The 19,950-nt window shown below is 54.2% G+C and overlaps 2 protein-coding genes across 7 annotated transcripts in view; both read right to left on the reverse strand.

The window, feature by feature from the left end:
* The window catches only part of ADCY4 (adenylate cyclase 4), a 16,071-nt gene extending 3,173 nt beyond the window's left edge, over positions 1 to 12,898 (reverse strand). Inside the window, exons 1-20 of one of the 6 annotated variants that reach the window (XM_017890253.1) lie at positions 12,254 to 12,893; positions 10,522 to 10,719; positions 10,253 to 10,414; positions 9,520 to 9,669; positions 8,940 to 9,088; positions 8,750 to 8,861; positions 7,901 to 8,028; positions 7,593 to 7,751; positions 7,133 to 7,265; positions 6,793 to 6,966; positions 5,090 to 5,133; positions 4,870 to 4,956; positions 4,610 to 4,679; positions 4,169 to 4,266; positions 3,098 to 3,182; positions 2,853 to 2,990; positions 2,135 to 2,584; positions 1,695 to 1,879; positions 1,407 to 1,491; positions 849 to 1,007 (exon numbers count right to left, since the gene is read on the reverse strand). In XM_017890253.1, coding sequence (XP_017745742.1) covers positions 849 to 1,007; positions 1,407 to 1,491; positions 1,695 to 1,879; positions 2,135 to 2,584; positions 2,853 to 2,990; positions 3,098 to 3,182; positions 4,169 to 4,266; positions 4,610 to 4,679; positions 4,870 to 4,956; positions 5,090 to 5,133; positions 6,793 to 6,966; positions 7,133 to 7,265; positions 7,593 to 7,751; positions 7,901 to 8,028; positions 8,750 to 8,861; positions 8,940 to 9,088; positions 9,520 to 9,669; positions 10,253 to 10,414; positions 10,522 to 10,719; positions 12,254 to 12,412 — 2,925 coding nt within the window. In that variant the 5' untranslated portion in view covers positions 12,413 to 12,893. Of the gene's footprint in view, positions 1 to 848; positions 1,008 to 1,406; positions 1,492 to 1,694; positions 1,880 to 2,134; positions 2,585 to 2,852; positions 2,991 to 3,097; positions 3,183 to 4,168; positions 4,267 to 4,609; positions 4,680 to 4,869; positions 4,957 to 5,089; positions 5,134 to 6,792; positions 6,967 to 7,132; positions 7,266 to 7,592; positions 7,752 to 7,900; positions 8,061 to 8,177; positions 8,315 to 8,749; positions 8,862 to 8,939; positions 9,089 to 9,519; positions 9,670 to 10,252; positions 10,415 to 10,521; positions 10,720 to 12,253 lie in introns of those variants that run through there. The other 5 variants (XM_017890254.1, XM_017890255.1, XM_017890256.1 and 2 more) reach the window with 5 other exon arrangements.
* Positions 12,899 to 13,777: 879 nt separating this feature from the next.
* On the reverse strand, positions 13,778 to 17,796 carry RIPK3 (receptor interacting serine/threonine kinase 3). The gene is made up of 10 exons (XM_017890279.1): positions 17,564 to 17,796; positions 17,214 to 17,354; positions 16,770 to 17,079; positions 16,172 to 16,317; positions 15,999 to 16,045; positions 15,624 to 15,791; positions 15,446 to 15,513; positions 14,856 to 15,230; positions 14,664 to 14,724; positions 13,778 to 14,149 (listed from the first exon to the last, which is right to left on the reverse strand). The coding sequence occupies exons 1-10, from the start codon at positions 17,581 to 17,583 to the stop codon at positions 13,929 to 13,931; spliced, it is 1,557 nt and encodes a 518-aa protein (XP_017745768.1). The 5' UTR covers positions 17,584 to 17,796; the 3' UTR covers positions 13,778 to 13,928.
* Positions 17,797 to 19,950: the final 2,154 nt, after the last annotated feature.

Below are 19,950 nucleotides of genomic sequence, written 5' to 3' on the forward strand. Positions count from 1 at the left end.
TTTTGCCATTAAAAGTAATTACTTTTAGGTCGGGTGCAGTGCACTTGTAATCTCAGCATTTTGGGAGGCCGAGGCAGGTGGATCACCTGAGATCAGAAGATCGAGACCAGCCTGGCCAACATGATGAAACCCTGTCTCTACTAAAAAAAAAAAAAGCAAAAATAATTAGCCAGGCATGGTGGCAGGCACCTGTAATCCCAGCTACCTGGGAGGCTGAGGCAGGAGAATCACTTGAACCCAGGAGGCAGAGGTTTCAGTGAGCTGAGATCGCACCATTACATGTACTCCAGCCTGAGGGACAAGAGTGAAACTCCGTCTCAAAAAAAAAAAAGTAATTACTTTTAATTATATTACTTTTAATGGTAAAAACTGCGATTAATTTTGTACCAGCCTAATACATTTTCATAAGAAGTGTACAAACTAGACCCCTTGCATGTGCAGTTCACAACAAGGTTCGAGTTTCTATGAGAATCTGACGTCGCTGCTGATCTGACAGGAGGCGGAGCTCAGGCGGTAGTGCTGGCTCACCGCTCACCTCACCTCTGCTGTGTAGCCAGTTCCCAACAGGCCATGGACCTGGGGCCTGGGGGCTGGGGACCCCTGCTCCAGACAGCTCCCATCAACCCTAAGCTTCTGGAATGTATGGAATGGTCATGAGTTAGATAAGACATGCCTTCCAAGTAAGAATTTGAAATGCAATTTTGTGCTAACCAAAGACAGAATCTAAGATCTTGTGAAAATGAAGACGCTTGACAAGCACTAGAGAGAACCAGCCATAGGTCAAGACTTTCACCCGAGATTAGGCCCTATGGCATCCGTGGCTCAGGAGTCAGGGGGTCAGGAGTCACCTCGTTGCGCCGGTTCTGGCCAATGAACTGGGGGGCCACGTGTGCAGGGAGCACATTCTCCAAGAGCAGCCGAGTCAGGTTCTCCATCGTCTCTGTCTCCTCCCGCTCCTGCCTCAGCTTCTTCTTCCACAGGAAGTCCAGGCGGCAGTAGTACTCATTCTGGGGAGGGTCACCAGGGGCCATGGGGAGACACAGAGCAGGGGAAGCCCAGCTTCTGCGTGTTCAGCCCCAACTCCATGATGCCTGAAACCACCCCCACCCCACCCCCAGTTTAGACGTAGGGCTTAAGGTGCAAGTATCCTTGGAGAAAGACTATCCTTGAAATTAGATTCAGACTAGGGATACAGAATTGGCAGCAGACTTTTTCTAAAGCATGGGCTTTCCCAGATAGGGGTGTGGGAGAAAGGAGGGACGGGGAGTGTAAGAGAAAGAAAGGAAGCAGGAAGGCTCGCTTAGAAGCTTCCAATGGGATTCAACCCTGGAGATTAGAAAGATCAAGTCACAAATATGGGGGCCACTCGTAGGTGGGCCCTGATGGGGCTGAGCTGGGTGACTTACCTGGCGAGCCAGGACAAGGAGGGTGAAGAAGAAGATGAAGAAGGAGATAGCACCCATGAGTTTGGGCTCCTTCAGCACTCCGGGCCTGAAGGGGCCATGGATCAGGGTTGCCCCTTGCTCTGCCCCTTCCTGGCCTTCTCCCTGCCCCCAGTGCCCATGTAGGCCTCCACTTCCCTCCCACTTTGCCCTGTGGGTGATTCAGGTCAGTGAGGCCAGGACAGCTCTGCTGTGTCCCATCTCACTCCCATCCCAGGGGGCCTGGCACCTCTGTCCAGCAGCTGTGCACACCTGGAGTCCAAGGGGCCCAGATAGAGGCGGACGATGAGGCAGTCGGACAGCCAGGCGTGGGAGTGTAGGAAGAGGGAGCAGGATGCCGCCAGCCACAGCAGGAGCAGCAGCAGCTTCAGCTCGAAGCTCATGTGCAGAAAGAGGGAGCAGGAGAGGAAGCCCAGCGTGCAGCAGTGCATGGAGTACTGTGGGGCCAGGCAGGGGTCAGGAGTGGGCATGTCCCACAGGCAGAGGGGGGACACCTGAGGGCTCCCTTCCTGTCCCTCCCAGGCCCAGGTCCTATCTGGGAGACAGGGGGCGTCATACACACTGATACACACTGGGTGTGACTTATGTCTGTTCTAACCCACAGAATGGAGTGTTCCTCCACTCAGGGGGCTGTGGACTTGGGCTGAGGAAGGGTCTGCAGAAGGAAATTAAGGGCATGTGGGAACACTCACTGGGACACTGATGAGAGGCAGAGACCCAGGGAGCTCCCAGGAGAGGTTGGAAATCATGGAGGACACATTGGGAGCTTGGAAAGGGCAGTCTGATGATGTTGGGAAGAAGAACTGCAGAGGAGATGAGGAGCTGAAGAGGCAGGTAGTTTCTTGGGCACAATGGTGGCTTGTGCTGGGTTTCAGCTGACCCAGAGATGAGTCAGGGCCAGACTCGTCCAAAGGGGTGGATTCTGCTATTTCTGGTAGGGAAGGGAACCTCAGCACTGGGGTCCTCACTGGGGGAGGAGTTATGTGAGGGGCATCAAGAGTACTTCTCTGACTCTGAGCCACTGTGTGAGCTCTTGCCAGCCACTTAGCCTCTCTGGGCCTTAGCTTCCTCTTCTGTAACTTGGCTGATGGGTGATTCCCAGGTGCCCTCCAGGAATAGAATTCTAGGAATGAGTCTAAATCCTGAAAAATCAGTCAAGTTATCTAAGTAATAAATAACTGCCTACACAGAAAAAAGATAAGAAGGACATTCACCAAAGTGTTATTAACAACTATTATGCCCAGATGGTAGATTGCTGGTGACTGTAATTTTTTTCTTTCTATTTGTACAACATTTCCAGCATCCCCTGGGCTTAGTCCAGCTGCCTGCCCAAATCCAGGGGTTGCCTTTTAGTCCCTGGCAGGTCCAACATGCCCTGATGGGGGTGGATAGGGCCCCCTCTGTCCTCACCAGGCTGGTAGTGGCCATGGCAAAGACAAGGAGGATGGTGGCGGTGCTCAAGGCTATTCTCAGTCCTGGTCGTGTGGCCACCAAGCCAGACAGTGCAGGCAGCCAATGCAGCATCTTGGGGCCTTTCAGGGCACACCTCTGTGGAGGGAGCATGTGCGTCTTAGCCATGGGGCTGGGGCACCCTCTTCAGGACAGGTTGTGACCAGGGCTCTGGCATGCCACTTCCACCCCTCAGCCCACCTCACCATCAGGTCCTCTGAGAAGCAGACAAAAAGGAGGAGGAGGAAGAGGAGGAAGGTGATGCTATACGTGATGGCCAGAGCTGGGGGCCTAAAGGGAGACAAAATTGAGGCCTTGAAGTGCCAGAACAGGCTCCCTGTGTGCTATGAAGGTGCTAGTGAGTTGGGTGGGAGATGGGGGAAGTGGTTCCGGGGAATCTGGGTTGGCTGGCGGTGGGGTCCTGGCTGATAAAACACATTGCATTCTAATGATCTGGGTTGGTTGGCTTAAGGGTCTAGAGCAGTGTTGAGGTGGAACAGGGACCCATATGGTGGGGAGTGGGGGCTCACAAGAATGACCAAGGCTACAGCAGACTGATCTCTGGGTCTTTAGGCCAAAGCTCTTTAACCTGGCTGAGTTTTTTGTTTTTTGTTTTTCTTTTTTTTGAGACGGAGTCTCGCTCTGTTGCCCAGGCTGGAGTGCAGTGGTGTCATCTTGGCTCACTGCAAACTCTGCCTCCAGGGTTTGAGCGATTCTCCTACTGTCAGCCTCCCGCGAAGCTGGGATTACAGGCGTCTGCTGTCTCACCCAGCAAATTTTTGTACTTTTAGTAGAGACGGGGTTTCACCATGTTGGCCAGGCTGGTCTTGACTCCTGACCTTAGGTGATCCACCTGCCTTGGCCTCCCAGAGTGCTGGGATTACAGGCGTGAGACATTGCACCCGGCCACGTGGCTGAGTTAACAAGTCCTCGTCCCTGCTAGCAGTGGACTAGGAATGAGGGCCTACTTTCTAAGCTCACACATTTGCTACCAGATTTGGGTTTCTCAATGGAAACAAACCCGCCTTCATGGAGATGTTGTTAGCACCAAAAGAGACACTCGTGGGAAAATGCTAGGGCTGTGTAGAAAGTCCACAGGATGTACAAGATAAAGTAAGGACTGCGCTTATAATTTTCTCCAGAAAACCCGTTTCCTCTGTGGGTAAGTGCCTGAAGCTAAGGGGAAGGGGTGAACGAAGAGAGTGTGGCCAGGGGTCATGAGGGCCAGGTGATCCGCTTATGACAGCCAGGGCCTTCTTCACCTGGGGCTCTCTCACCTGTTTGTCACTAGCATCTGGATGATGAAGTTGGAGAGAAAAACCAGGAAGGTGCAGGCTTCATAGTATTTGAAGGCGGGGATTGCAGAGAGTCGGTACTGAAAGTGAGGGGGCCGGAGGTAGAGACAGGGTCCAGTGCTGCCCATCACCTTGAAGGCATCACTCCCGGGCAAGGGATGGGCTCCTCAGCCTCACTGCCAAGCCTCCAGTTCAGTTCCATGTAGACCCTACCAGTTCTCCAAGGAGCTACCCTCCTTCCTCCCTCTACCATCCAGTAGCTCAGTCTACAGAGTGACTTTCCTTTAGAGAGAGGCACAAGCTCTTCACCCCTAGGATCACAAACTGAGCAGACCTGGGGAGGAGACCCAAGGGCTGACCCCTTCCCAGCGCCAAGGAACTAAAGTTGGGAAGTCGTTTGGTGCCATCCACTCCACAGCTCACCTCTTTCTCCATCTCCTTCTCTCTGAAGTACAGTGTCAGTGGGTTGAAGTCCTTCGACTGCTTCCACTGTCTGGTGGGAGGTGGGAGGGTGGGTGAAAGCACCAGAGAGCAGAGGGCAGAGAAGGGCAGGAAGAGGGCAGAGTGAGGGCAAGAGCGGTGGTCAGGTGAGTCTTCCTTCCAGTCCCTCAGGGAGCACCATCCCTTCTCCACCACACGACCTCAGGGCCTGTGGCCCTCCCAGCCCTCTTTGTTCTCCGTACTTCTGTGAGTTGAGCTGCTCAATGACCTGGAAGAACTTGGCATCCCCGGTGTCCAGTTCATCATCTAGTCCACGGGGGTTACGGCTTCTGCACAGTGAGAGCCAAGTACATCACCACAGAGACTCTCAGAGCATCTGGGCAAAGCAGGAGCAGACCCCCAGGGAGGACGTAGGGGGTCATCCAGACAGCCCCACTGGCAAAGACTTTGAGGCCTCCTCACCGATCTAGGCTCCACTGGGGGCTGAAGGAAGCCAGGGTCTTCTCCTGTTGGGAAAGCACAGTGGGAGGTGGGCATGGTGGGTGTTTTTCTTGTAGTGAGGTAGACCATGAGCCACACTGCATGCTCTATACATGTCCTTGACCTTGGGCATTTCACTGGGCTCTTTCCTCTGCCTCTAATGACCTCTCTCTCTCCCAAATCCCACCTGCCCTTGAAGAGGAGGTTTGAACCTCCTTAAAGTTTCCCCCTGACTCTCTAGACTCCCAGAATCTGTGTGTGTGTGTGTGTGTGTGTGTGTGTGTGTGTGTGTGTGACGGAATCTTGCTCTGTCACCAGGTTGGAGTGCAATGGCGCGATCTTGGCTCACCATAATCTCTGCCCCCTAGGTTAAAGCGATTTTCCTGCCTCAGTCTCCTGGGTAGCTGGGATTACAGGCATGTGCCACCACGCCTGGCTGCTTTTTGCATTTTCAGTAGAGATGGGGTTTCACCATGTTGGTCAGGCTGGTCTCAAACTGCTGACCTCAGGTGATCTGCCTGCCTCAGCCTCTCAAAGTGCTGGGATTATAGGCATGAGCCACAACACCTGATTGGATTTCTTTTTTCTTTCTTTCTTTCTTCCTTTCTTTCTTTCTTTCTTTCTTTCTTTCTTTCTTTCTTTCTTTCTTTCTTTCTTTTTTTGAGATGGAGTTTCTCTCTTGTTGCTCAGGCTGGAGTGCAGTGGTGCAATCTCAGCTCACTGCAACCTCCACCTTCCAGGTTCAAGCAGTTCTCTTGCCTCAGCCTCGTGAATAGCTGGGATTACAGGCACGGACCACCACACCTGGCTAATTTTTGTATTTTTAGTAGAGATGGGGTTTCGCCATGTTGGCCAGGCTGGTCTCAAACTACTGACCTCAAGCTATCCCTCTGCCTCGGCCTTCCAAAGTGCTGGGATTACAGGTGTGGCCACTGTGCCTGGCAAGATTTCTGATATTTGACTGATCCCCTGGAACTTCAGGGGCTAAGTGGATTTCTGTGCTAGTGAAGGTCCTGCCTCAGGAGACACTCTTGAACAACAACCTTGCACCTAAGGTCATCTCATAGTCCCTGGGCTTCAGCAATCCCCACATACCACTCCACCCACCTTAGAGGTCTCATCCTCCAACAGTCAGCTGAGCCTCAGCTTCTTCCTTCCTCTTCCTCCTGCCAGCTTAACCCTCTGACCTCTCCCCTACCTCACGTTAACACTTGGAATTAAGTACTTCCTGCAACCACTGCTGCCAGTGTCCTTCTTCCACTTCCCAGTGTTGGGGGGACTGAAGAAGAGAGCATGCAGTTTCAGGAACTGAGTTAAACAGAGACATTTCCTGGTGCTATGGGTGCACAGCCCTACAATCAGAGACAGGAGGAAGTGGGGGTCCAACTGCCTATGTGGTGTCAGGCGAAGGCACTCTCCTGAGTAGAGGCTGGGGAGTTATGGACATGGTGTCTGTAGGGATCTTGGATCTTCTCTGAGGTGAGCTGGAGGGCCCTTTCTCTGGAAGGAGGGGCAAGGAAGGGCCTGAACCAGTGACTGGGGTGACCAGACAGTTCAAGACTTTGGGATATCACAAATCATTAAGTGGCTCACTGGTGGTGGGGGCAGAGAAGGCTGGGAGTGGGGCCTGAGGATACTGGGGGTGGATTTAACTAAGCTCTGGCTCAGGATGAAGGTGCACATACCTGGAGAGGGGTGGAGGTGGACACAGGGCTGTCTACGTGGCTCAGGTGGGCAAAAGGCTTGGCTGCACCCCAGGACTCCAGGTAACGGGTCATCAGCAGTGATGGACGCATCTTGGGGCCCTCAAGCGAGGAGAGCAAGCCTCCTGCAGTGCCCTTCTCATCCTCCTCCTCTGCCTGGGACACATGAGGGCTGAGAGTAAAGATGACAGACACTTTCTCGTTCTTCCTCCACCCCCCACTAGGATCCAGGAACTCAATCTCTGGCACAGAAGAGGTCAGGCCTGTTGACTGTGGGACAGTTTGTGTGGACCAACCCATGGGGTCTGCGCTGGGCTTTTACCCGTGGATCAATGACCAGATAAGTGGGCTCCCCTAGCTCCCGAAGGTAGGGATCCCGATGCTCCATGCCTGCGTCCTCCACAGCATAAGCCCCTGCCAGCAGGGCCAGGGTAGCCCCTGTGATGTGCACTCGCCTGGAAGGAGGGAGGCAGTAGGGGTCAGCAGGGAGGGCCTTCACATCTCCTATTTCCTGCCCCCTCATGCCCGTGGCTCCTAGAACTGACAAACATCTCATGTCTTTTAAAGATCATTCCTGGAGGTCTGACTTCAAGAAAGAGCCTGTGTTACAAGAGGTGCCTCCCAGCTCCCCTCCCCGTACCCTAAGATCTCCCAAGCCCCATATGGGACTCATCTTAAGGTACTCATCTTGTGCTTATCTTAAGGAACTAACGAAAAGATTGGCAGCCTGTGGTAGGCCTGGTTGGCCTTCTGCTGTAGCTGCCTAGGGCCATAGGTCTCACCCTGGTACACCGCCTGCCTCCATGTGGTTAGCCAGTGTAACATCATGGGACCAAACGTCATACTGCCACTTCTGCAGCCCGATGACTCCACAGAGTACACTGCCTGAGTGCACGCCCACACGCATGTTGATGTCCACGCCAGTGGCTGCCCGCAGTTTCCTGAGCAGAGAGAGTGTGGGGCAATCTGAGTCCTGCCCACAGCCCTGCCTATGAGACACCCCTGATTCTCACAAAGAGGACTTCTGTCAGCTGCCTGCTGCCCCCCACATCCACCCTCAGCATTCCTCCTGACCACCGCCTGAGCTGACCTGATGGCCCGGCACATGTCCAGCCCCATGCGCACACAGTTGATGGCATGGTCTGGCAGTGAGAGTGGCAGTCCGGAGACACAGTAGTAACAGTCCCCCAGGATCTTGATCCGCATGCATTCATGCTCCTGGGAGTGTGTATGTGGGTGTGTAGAGGAACCTGGTTAGAGGCCAGAAGGGTAGGAGGGAGTTGGGAAAAGCGGGGAGCGAGTGTGGTATTCCTGAAGAACTTCCAAGGTGGGGTAGTGTCTAGATCAGATCTAGGGACTCCTTTCACCTGATATGGGGCTAACTGTCTTCCATGCAGATCTCTTTCTCAGAAAGGTTTCCGCAAGGGCTGGATGGCTGTGGCTCTTTCCACTTTTGGCATGTGAAGGGGGTACCCAGAGTTGAGTATGTGGTAGTGGTCTCAGGATTGAGAGGTTGGGGGGAACCCAAGAATTGGTTGCTTGGAGGTATCCCTGGAGTCTAAGCAGGTTGCTGGGCTGAGGTTGCATAGGGCAGAAATTTCTCTTGGAAGGGCCTCCTAAGGTTAGAATATCAAAACGTCTCTATAGATTTGGTCATAGTGTCCAGAGACACATATGTTGGGGCTCTGAGCTTGTATGGGGCATTGTACTTGGGACATCTGTGGAGATATTGAGGGATCTCTGCAGGTTTCAGATGTGTGGTGAGCAGCTTCATGACTGGGAATGTTTGAGAGGGTTTCCTCTTTCCATTGGGATATCTGGGGGCCTGCATGCACTGAAGTGGGCCTGGGATCTTATAAGGTGGGAGTTTCCCTTGGAAGGGGCTACCCAGGATGGGAAATTTGAGGGTCCCTGGGTGGGGAGGGAAGCCTTCTCTGACCTTGGCGATCTGGTCAAACTTGCCAAAGAGCTCATTGAGCATGAGCACCAGCTCCTTAGGGGAACACTCGCTGGCCAGCCGCGTGAAGCCCACAATGTCAGCATACAGCACACTGCATAGGGCAGACTGTGTCAGTGGGGCCAGGGTCTTAGCCCACAGGCTCTTCCCCTCCGGCCATTCTTCATCATACCTGACTCCCTGGTGCCTCTTGACATAGAGGCTGTGGAAATTGTTGGTGCTTTCTGGCCGTGACCCCTGTCCTGCCTGCAGCCGTGCCATGATCTCTGCTTTCATCTCTCGGGCCAGGTAGGCAGGAAGGATGGACAAGAGAAGGTGTTCCTAGAAGAGGTCACTATGAGCACCAACTCCTCTGCATCCTAAAGCCGGGAGCCCCTGCCCCCCAAATCACTCAGGAGCCCACACTGCCCACCACACGTGCTCCCCAGGATGCTCCCCCAGGTCCTCCCTCTGCACACAGCAGGGCTCCAGCACCCCGTCCTACATTGATCACCTTTAGGGACTGAACTCCCAGTATCAACACCTGAATGAGAGTTCACTTAATATCATAATGCTCTAAAGTGCTTTTTATAGGCTTTGGTTTGTTTGAGCCTCACAACCTTCTAAGATGGGCAATACCCACGTTTTATACAAAAGAGGAAACAGGTCAAGAAACCTGCCCAGAGTCACTCAACTTGTGGAGGACCCCCGTTATGTAATCTAAGCAACTCCTCTCTGGGAGCGCTGGTCTGGCCTTCCTAGGCCAGGCTGACCTGGTGCTTCTTTTCGGTGTCCAGCCGCCGGCGCGAGTGCAAGGAGCTGAGTGCCTCCCGGAACGTGGCCCGCAGGGCGCGCTCCATCAGCGCCTTGTGGTACACTCCTGCCACGTTCCCGCACAGGAACAGCACCGCATTTGCTGCCAACTGTGGGCGAAGGCCAGCCTCAGAGGACACGGGACCCGGGTGGTTGTCATGTGTAGCTGGAATTGGTCTCAAAGACTGGCTGGGGGAAGACTGGGTTCTACAGTGAGGGACCTAACATACTGTGAGACAAGTGGTGCCACACTGTGGCATCCCTAGGGGCGTTTCCCTTCCCAGAAGCTCCCTGCTCCAGACTCTCCGCTGCTTCACCAACACGACCTCTTAGGTCTGGAACCTTTGCAGGTACATTTCCTCTGTTTGGAATACCACTCCACTGTCGCTACCCACTTCCGTGGCACAAAACTTTTTTTTTTTTTTACATTCTCTGTCAAGGTTTCATTAACCAACATCTGTTGTCCCCGGGCAAACCACGACACGACTCCCTTCCTTGAGACCTGGATCCCTCTTCTGGTAACAGCAGGCATTGCACCACACTGTTGCACCAGCTCTGCGAAAGCAAGGTTGGGTATCCTACTCCCAACGTTGCACCCTGCCTTGGAGTCACAGCTCCGCAACCCCACCAAAGGAGCCTACTAGCACGTGACAGAGCCGTCCTGAGCGCAGCCTGTGCTACTTGCGTGCTCACCTGCGGCAGCAGTGCAGGCCGTGAGTCCGGCTGTGGCCCAAGATACAGCCCCAGGACCAGTAGATGCGAGAGTGAGGAGGCGAGGCCCGCGACGGCGGCGTCCCGCATGCCCAAGGGCAGCATGGCATACACCGTGAAGATGACGAAGAGAAAATAGGACACCTGGGGGCAGGGCGCGGAAAGCCGAAGGCCTGAGTGAGGCTATTCAAGGCCTGGTGAGGGATCGAAGCCCGGGCCGTCCCCGCTGCCCTGCCTGCCGCCCCTCTCACCTGGTCCCAGGCGCTCACCACGCCCCCGGTGAACAGGAAGGCGTGGCCTAGCGCTAGCAGCGCGACCCACACCAAGCCGGACAGAGGACGCGTCCAGCGCTGCAGTCGCTGCTCGCGGGAAGCGAGGCCCAGCAGCAGCGAGAAGCCGCCCAGCGCGCACAGCACAGTGGTCAGGAAGCTCGGGTCTGAAGTCAGCTCCTGTGGGCAAGGGGTGTATGAGGGAAGATTGTGACAGGGAGAAGGAACGCACCTGATAAAGGAAGAGCCGGCAGCCCAGCCCCTCAGCCCAGTACTGAAAGATGTCTCAAGCCTAAATACGAAAAGGAGGCAAGGCATCTCCGCTTGCCATTCACTTTAGGTTGAACCATTTGAAATTGCTTGTGTCCTACTGTTTTTATCTAGACTCAGCAATCTCGTGTGGTTTTTGTTGGTTGGTTGGTTGGTTGGTTTTTTGAGACAGAGTCTTGCTCTGTCGCCCAGGCTGGAGTTCAGTGGCACGATCTCGGCTTACCGCAACCTCTGCCTCCAGGTTCAGGTGATTCTCGTGCCTCAGCCTCCAGAGTAGCTGGGATTACAGGCTCCCGCCACCACGCCCGGCTGATTTTTTTTTTTTTTTTTTGTAGTTTTAGTAGAAGACAGGATCGCGCCAAGTTGCCCAGGCTGGTCTCGAGCTTCTGGGCTCAAGCGATCTCCCGCCTCAGCCTCCCAAAGTGCTGGGATTACGGGCGTGAGCCACCGCGCCCAGCCTCTTGCGGTCCAACCTATTATCTTGCTGAACCTGGGACAGCTACCTAGAAGATCTGGCTCCCATCCCTATTTGTGAATCCATGACTTTTCTGAGCCTCGGTTTTCTTATCTGTCAAACGGGAACCAAAGCTTCATGAAGCAAGTAAAAGATAGACCCTAGCTCACAAGAAGGCACTTCGGAATGAATGTCTCCAAATCTGGCCAATTTGCTCAGGAGATTCCCGGCGGCGCCGGGGCCGGCGGCTGGCAGCTCGGAGGGCGGTGCGAGGCAGCGCTCGAGCAGCAGGGGGCGCCAGGACCCGCGGCGTCCCGCACCTTCCTGGCCGCCAGGGCTGCGATCTCGCCACCTGCCTCAACTCCTTGCAGAAGTTCCACCGCCGCCCCTGCGTTTTGTCCCCACCTCTTTCCGGATTTAGGCGTGGACCAGCAAGGATTGGCCGCGCCCGGTGATTTTCCCACCTTGCCTCCAAGGAGTGAAAAGAAAACCCGGGGCAGGCCATTTCTAGAATTGGATTGAAGACCCCCGTCCTTCCCAAACAAGAACTGAACATGGGTTTACTTCGGGACTCAGTGAGAGCCGGGTGGAGGGTGCCTTCTGGGAGTCTGTGGGCACAACTGCCCCACATCCCCTAAGAGGCAGAGAAAGGCAGGAAATGAATTCCTCAGGGGCCTCCTAGAATTTCCCTTTTGGAAAACTGGAAAATCCGGTGATGGATTTATTGTAGAACCCACAGACCACGGACGTTAATGAAGTCTGTCAGAACCCAGACAGAAACTAGAAGTATCCTGGACTCAGCTTTCTCCCTGCGCAGACCCAGAAGGGTAGAGTGACTTGCCCAGGGTCACTGCAGTTCTTAGCCAGGCTCAATGGTTCTTTCTTTCTCGGCTCCCAGCAACGAAACACATCGAAAAAAATACCCCACAAACCCCAACCCCGAAAATGCTACCCAGGCAGCGACCCTCCCGCAGCGGCGGCCCGGCTTACCCTGCCGCTGGCCCAGGCAACCGCGAGCAGCGCCGCGAGCGCACAGAGCACGATCCCCAGCAGCAGCAGCAGCAGCGGGTACTGCTGGCTCAGGCTGTAGTAGGTCTCGTAGAAGAGGTCTTCGCTGGGGGGTGGCCGGGGGCTGAAGAGGCGGGCCATGATCTCCCCCGCCCAGAGCCCCGAGGCTGGCTAGGGCCGGGCGCCGGATTACCTGCTTCGGCCCGGCGGGCCCCACCTGAGCTTTTCTAACCCGTTCCAAGCCGCTATCTCCCCGCGCCCCCAAACCTCGTGGCAATCCCGTCTCCTTTTTCAGACCCTCCCTGTGGCCTCCCAGCCCGCTCCCAGCTGGCTATGAGGGGATCCCTCAGTCCTTTCCTCCTCCTCCGTCATGCCGGGATTGTGGAGGTGCCCTAGCAAAGCCTCATCGCCAGGAGGGCAGGATTTGGGGTTGGTGCGAGGGAGCCCCGGGTTCCGTTGTCCCCCGAACTCACTGCCCGCGGAGCTGGCGCAGCGGAGTGGGCTAGGCCCAGGGAGGGAGCCGGGGACCTGATGGCGGAGTCACGCTCGCCGCTGCGCTCTGGCTCAGAGTCCGGGGCGACAGGCGCTTCCCTCCAGGCGCCGCGGCCCCCCTCCCACTTCCCCGACAGGACAGCCCGGCCCCTTCCTGTGCCGAAGCCGGACTCCCCTGGTCTCCTCCCGCACTTGGTTTTGTCTCTCCTAACACCATCGCCTTCCCGCCTCAGCCCCTTCAGGGAAGGGCAATGTGGACCCTGGGAGAGATGCGAAGGGGTGGCTGGGGTGGACCGAATAGGGTGTGTCGAAATGAGGGTGAACGTTTGGTAGTGGGGAGACTGAGGGCGGGGGGCTGAAGCCTGGCGAGAATGTAGGGAAGAATGTGGGTCCTGGTGGGGATCTAGGTCAGAGCTGGGGGCATTCATTCTCCTCCTCTCTCCGCCTGGCTGGCAACCACTACTACCAGGTTTGAACTGTTCCGTGGGAGGGGGTGTGCGTGTGTACAGCTTTAGGAGCCATAGCTTTCCACTTCCGAACAGCAGCTGGGAATCAAAAGGGAAACAATGTCTAGGAAGCAACCTGAGTGTGTGGTGGAGGCAGGTACGGGGCTTCATGATCTCTAAGAACCTGAGGGCACTGTGGGGGCCTGGTCTGTGATCTTGCACACCAACTCATCCCTTCCCAGAGCCCTGCAACTGAGTCTTGAGAACCCAGAAGAAAAGGGACCACAGCCTCTATCCCCAGAGTTTAGGGTTAGGGTGGGGTCGCCATCCTAAGCTTTAGAGGAAGCACTGCCCTGAGATTAGAGTGGTCTGTGGAACCAGGCCTCTGAGATTCCTTCCTGTTGTAGCCGGCTGTGCCCTGACCTTGTGTGCCAGGCCGTTGCCCACTCCCAGCCCCCAGCATCCCTGCTTCCTGTCATAGCAGAGTTGTGGTGCCTCCCTATCCCTCACTGGCAGTTTCCACCCCCATCCCAGTCCCTCCCTGCCCCTGGCTGAGCTCAGACTTTGGCTAGCATTCCATCATGTTTATTGACTCCTGGGGGACAAATCACAAAGTCAGTTTCTGGGCAGGCCAGACTGCCCTAGAAGGAGGTCAGGAGCCTCAAGGGGTGGCGCTCTTCCTTAACTCGTAACTCTTGGAGGCAAGCTCTGAAGGTGCTTTATTTTCCACTATGATTATACCAACCCTGTGGCCCGCTCCAGGCTTCAGGTTCTTTAGGACCTTCTTGCGAACCTGTTGGTGGGGGGTGCTGCCAGCCCCTCCCCGTGCCTGAAGGTGCCAGGCCCCCTGTGGGCACGGCAGTTGTCTGTTGCATAATCAAGCAGTTGTGTTCTCCAACTTGCACCCCAGAACAGTTGTGGAAGTTAATGAATGGTCGCCCTTTAAGAGAAATAGTGATGGTGGCAGGAGGGTTTAGCTGTCAGAAAGGCCAAGTTGGGGGTGGGTGGGGAGTTTGAGGTCTCCACCCCCAACTTGGCCTTGAGTGGAGTGGTCGCCCAAATGGCTGTGTCAAGGTGTGTCCTGTGCCGTTCCCTTCAGAGTTCCTCTCCAGAATTGGCTTAGCAGAAGCCCTAGAGAGTGGCAATTGACATTTGAGACCCTGATCTTTTTTGCTGGGAGGTCCTCTGGACTGCTGAAACAATGGAACTTAGGGGGCTCACAGAGCTGGTGCTGTGGAAAGTTAGAAAACTCAGGGACAAACTCAAGCTTTGTTGTGTGACCTCAGAGGGCTCCTTTCACAGGGGGTGTCAGTTTTCCCATTTATGAAATGAGGTGGAGTTAGATCATCTTCTCCCCTCCCCTCCACAAAGTACCCTGAATCTGGATATAGATCTGGAGGAGGAGTCTGGTGGAAGAATTGAACAGGGAAAAGAAAGAGGTGGAGAGTGGGTACCTGTTACTGGACTTGGCTCCGGGGTCCTGGAGGACCAGTTCATGCCATGTCTCTCAGTCCCCTGCAAATAGCACAGAGCATCCAGTTTTGTCCTGGAGCCTGGACCTCCCAGTGCACTCCTCTGTTTTCCCTGGCAAGGGGACAGCATTTATAGGACTCTTAGTGCATCCCCTAATCCTGCCAATGTCTCACCTGATTCCCCTGGGGTCCAGGACTTGGTGTTCCAGTTGATGTGGGGCTGGGCATCTGGTTTCTGAAAGTTGAGGTCTCTGGAGTCTGGGGAGGTTGGGCCATTGAATCCGAAGATGTCCCTGCTGTCCTGGCTTGCAGAACCTGCTCCTCTTGTGCCCTGCTCCTCTTGGTAAGGCTCGGGTATTTTTCAGGAACAGAGCTGGGAGACTCCTCTAGATTCAGTTTGTTTAGCAGCTCAGAAACCATGACATCATTACGAGAGTGTTGGTTTCCTGTGGTTCTCCTAAAGCCATCCATTTCTGTCCCTCCTTGGCCTGACTCTGGGGTAGAAAATCTCGGATTGCTGCTTCTGAGCTCAGACAGGAAATTCTTTACCTGCAGGGATGGGAGGAGTTTGCTGGGTATGACTTGGATGAGCTAGAGTAAACCCAAGGGAGTAGTTTCTTGGAACTCAGGGGTGGGCTGGGGAGGGTGGGGACAAAGGTCAAGGCATAAAAAAGCTGTGGTTAATGGTGAGTCATTGGATGGCCTGGTAGCCATGTTGTGCCATCCCTGACCAGCTCCTGGAGAGGGGTGATGTTGGCACTCACTGTGGAGACAGCAGCATTTATATTGTTCTCCACCATCTGGAAGGCTTCATCAGTTTTTGGTAGGCATTCTAGAGGGACAGCAGAGTGTGTTGCAGGTGAGCAAATCTTCTTTTCCTGAGAAAAGCCCCCTGCTGACAGACCCAAGCTTACCCCAGATCCAGCTAACTGGCCAGCTCACCCTGGAAGGAGGGTCTGTCCGTGGGCTCACTGCTCCAGCAGAGCTGCATTAGCTCCTTCAGTCCTTCTAAGCCGGGAGTCTCAGGCCCGGCTTGGGGCAGCTCAGTCAATGAGGGCCGGGTCTGCCTCTTGCACACTGCTCCATACACCAGTGATGCTTCTGTTGGCACTGGAGTAGGGGAGAAGGGTGAGAAGAGAAGGCATTCAGGGTAAAAGGGAATATCTGCTCCATCATGGAAAGAGGCAGGGAGTGTAATGTGGGGGCACGAGGAGGGAGGAGGGCAATCTTAGTAGGTGAGCAGGAAGGGGAAGCTTTGGGGCTTTCAAGAGAAGGGCACCTGGGGTTAAGGATCCCAGAATCCGCCTAAAGTCTTACACTCAGCTTCTCTTCCAGCAAGCACTGCCCACATTAGGATCCCGAAGCTGCAGGAGACACAAAGCTGAGGACCAGTCCAATCACTGGCAAGACTCCTTTCCTATACATCACCCCCTGGGAAGGCCTAGAGAAGTGTAGGAATCCCGGCTGTGTGTTTGGGCTGGGATCCTTACCTGTAGACATCACTGGCTGTGGAGGCCTTCCGGTTTACATTAACAAACAGTTCCGGGGCCAAGTAGCCCAGGGTGCCCCCTGGCTCCCTGGACGCTGTCCCTGACTGTGAGCCTCCCTGAAATGTGGACAGGCCAAAATCTGCCAGCTGCAAAGGAAGGAAAGAAGTGGGAGGTAGGGAAGACAAGGGGGCCAGGCAGCCACCAGAAACACCCCTACCCCCAGAAGGTTCAGGTTCAGCTTTGTAAAGGGAGTGTGGAGGTCAAAGGAAGAGGTTCCCTTGGATAGTAGATCTAGGTGCCTGTGGTAAGGCTGGGTCAAGGTCTGAGTCTCCAGGGCTGGGTCAGCCATGACTCTTTGGAGGGGCTGATGGGGCAGCTGGTGGACATGACTAGTGTGGGTCGGGGCCTCTCTCACCTGGTATGGCAGGAGCTAAAACTCCTGGCTGGGCTTTGTCCCCTGGCAGCCCTGTGTCCAGAGGGAGAGGCTACCCCTATTCAATAGACAGGGCTCTGGAGGTCTAGTGTCCAGGGGCCCTGGCTGGAGCTGCTCTGGGGTGGGACTTTGTCCTGAGGCTGAGAGGGGTGTAGACCAGCTGACCTTGACGTGCAGCTCTGGGTCCAGCAGGACGTTGGATGGCTTGAGGTCCCGGTGCAGGAGCACCGGGTTCTGGTGGTGCAGGTAAAACATCCCAAGCACCACTTCTTTCAGCAGGCGGCAAAGGAGCGGCCAGGGCCTAGGGCACTGGGGCTGCAGCAGCCGGGACAGGGAGCCATTCTCCATGAATTTAGTCACCAGAGCCGGCTTGGGCACGTGGTCCCAGTTCACTTTCTCGATGACCCCTTCTAGGCGCAGCACGAATTCGTTATCCAGACTTGCCATGGCCTTGACCTCCCTGGATATCTCCTTCCTATACTCCAGGAGAGAGCTGGAGTCGCACCTGGGTCGTGGAAAAAATCCCTCCATTCCCCATTCAGGCCCCAGAGCACAGTGGCTCCACCTTTTTGGCCAGATTGCGGCCGGGGGGCAACCGGGGTCACTCACGAGTTTACGATCTTGACCGCCACATCGTAGCCCCACTTCCTATGTCGCGCCCGGAACACTGTGCCGAACCCGCCTTTGCCGATGAACTCCTGGTTTTCCAGTTCCTCGATGGACACCAAGGAGGCAGAGGCACCACTGGGCCTGAGACAGGGGTGTCGCCCACTAGCCGGCAGTGCCCTACTCCAGCGCTGCTCCCCGCGCCCCTGTGATTCGGCGCTCTTGCTGCAATCCCCGGCCTCCCTCGCCGGCCCCCACCGTCTCCAGACTCAAAGGCGTTCTCTGAGCTAGTCCGTGGGGCGCTCTGGGTGTGAATGTCGGAGGCTGCGATTGACATGCCACTTCCTACTCACCATAACTTGACGCACGACATCAGGCTGGAAGGTGCGAGGGGGCCTCTGGAAATTGCGAGCAGTAGGAGATGGAGTGACTTCTGGGGCTGGGGTCTTTGGCAGAGAGGGGAAGGGATCTGTCTCTGCAGGGATCAGTCTCTAGACCAAGACGGTGACTCCACTTTCCGGTTGCTACCCGTATTCTGAGTTGACTGAACAACTTCCCTTCCGGGCCCCTCTACAGCCCCGCCCCTGGGGTGGGGCAGGGGGCAAACCGAAAGCTAGTGCCTTTCTCCCTGACTAGCGTTTCCTGAGTGCCTGCTGCGTGCAGCGGCCAGGTTAGGTGTGGCTGGGCGTTGAGGATGTTAGGGAATGGGTCCTCACCTTCCAGGAACCCACAATCAATGCACTCCTACAGTCAAAGCCTTCCCTTTTCCCACAGGATTTCCTGCTCCACCACCTGCCAGGCCATGAGTGGAGATGGTGCTTAGAAGGGTTTTATGGTTTTAGGGCTCAGCTCTCTCATAGCTGCCCTAAGATCATAGCCAACGCATATATAAAACTTATCATGCACCAGGTACATAGATTAGCTTATTTAATTCTCACACGGACCATAAGGGGATAGGTACTGCTTTTATTACCCTTCTATAGATGAGGAAGCTGAGACACTGAGAGTTTAAGTACCTTGCCTAAGCCCATATGGAAATAATGGCTCTGAACCATCAAGTTATCCTGTTTTCACATAGGTTTTCACATAGGTTTCACCTGTTTTCACATAGGTTGCAGGACCACTCAGCTGGTCCTGCAGGTGGCTGGGAAAGTTGTGAAGCATCCAACGATGTAGTGAAGGATCCCTATTTGTATTCCTTGGCATCGATAGGGACTTATATGCCCTATGAACAGGAGCTCCTTGAGCTGGCAGACCCCAAACCCACTCCAAGGGCATTGTGGTAAGGCTAGATATACCAGCCCATCCAGAGAGTTGGTGACGTTGTGGTGTACACTGCAGTGGAAACATTTCAGAGCTTTCCTGCCCTCTCCCTTGCATGACAACTCTTGCATGCAAATACCCTAATTAATGTTCCTGACAAGCACATGCTCTGGACACAGGCTTTTGATAACCCAGAAGCATGGAGAGTCTTAAAGATTTAGGGCAGGAAAAGCTGTCCATATTTTACCTTTTGGAGATCTGACCATGACTGGAGGTTATGGGAACCCGATAGGGCCAGCCCTGGGCACTCAGTCCTTCACGGGGATACTCAACCCTGTGGGTTGTGTGTTGGCTCTCACTAAAAGGTGCTCACCTTGGTACTTGCTTTCCATTTTGTTCAGTGGTCCATGGGCTCTTCTGGTTGAGGCAGAAGTGATCAGCAGTTTTTTCTAGAACAACTCCTGGAGAGCCACATCATGGCTTCTGATAGGGTCAGCTCATGCTATTTTGGAGCTATTTAGGGAATTGTTCAACCGTAGTCTCTTTAAAAGCCAATACATGGCAGATACCCAATAAATATTTGTTGAATTGAATGAATAAATGAACAACCAAAAATATTAAGCCTCTCTTAAGGCACTGATCATCCTAGATGGAGCTCCATACTCAGTAGGAGGAAAGAGGAGATTGGGTTCCTATAGGGACTGAGAGCTCTCACCTGCACAGTTCATGAAATCCGTCTGAAGTAGGCTTTAGTATAGAGATATGGTGGTGTCACACAGAATCCAAGAAGGCAAGAAGTGTAGCAGGTCCTCAGAAAAGCCTAGAGTCAGAAGCTGAGAACCATCAAAAGGGGTCGCCACTCCCTTTGTGATTCTTTTTAGAGAGAGTAACCCAGGCTCAGTATCTCCACTTGAAGGGAGCAGGCAAAAAGGAGTTGGAAAGGTGTTATAACTGGGTTTCTTCAGATTGGTACTAGACCCTGAGAATCAGGGATAAACCACTGTGAAGCACAAAGTTGGGTGTGGTCTCAGGGCTTATACAACTTTTTGACTCAAAATAAACAGCCCCTTTAAAAGAAGGAAGAGCAGGGAGAAGAATCTTAGAGTAAGTGCCTAACAGGACCCTCAGCTTCCAGCAAGGGGGTGTGGGGGTGGACCTAGGCAGAGGTTGATTCTTGGAATTTGGAAACTCAGGGTTTGGAATAATCAGATAAAGAAATTAAAGAAGCTATTGTAAAATGTTTAAAGAAATAAAAATAGAGTAGAGAAATAAAAGAGCAAAGGATAAGAGATCATAAACAATGTCCAGATATACTTACAAAAAATAAAACATCAAGAAACAAAAAATGTATGTAACCATTAAAATTGAAATTGTAGATTTTGGTTAAACATAAGATATAGCTGAAGAACGAATTAGTGTACTGAAAGATGAATCTGCAGACATTCTCCAGAATGCAGCAAAGACGAGCAAATAGAAA

This window comes from Rhinopithecus bieti, unplaced genomic scaffold (genome assembly GCF_001698545.2).
Source record: "Rhinopithecus bieti isolate Rb0 unplaced genomic scaffold, ASM169854v2 scaffold_20178, whole genome shotgun sequence".
Classification (NCBI taxonomy): domain Eukaryota; kingdom Metazoa; phylum Chordata; class Mammalia; order Primates; family Cercopithecidae; genus Rhinopithecus; species Rhinopithecus bieti.

What these genes read in the sequence shown, in the direction of transcription:
- RIPK3 (XM_017890279.1), bottom strand. Translation starts at nt 17,583, where the DNA reads ATGTCGTGCGTCAAGTTATG. An exon ending in ACCCAGAGCTGCACGTCAAG is followed by an intron (nt 16,318 to 16,769) that starts GTCAGCTGGTCT and finishes CTTCCTTTGCAG; the next exon opens with CTGGCAGATTTTGGCCTGTC. An exon ending in CTGGACCCCAGGGGAATCAG is followed by an intron (nt 14,725 to 14,855) that starts GTGAGACATTGG and finishes TGCTATTTGCAG; the next exon opens with GGGACTGAGAGACATGGCAT.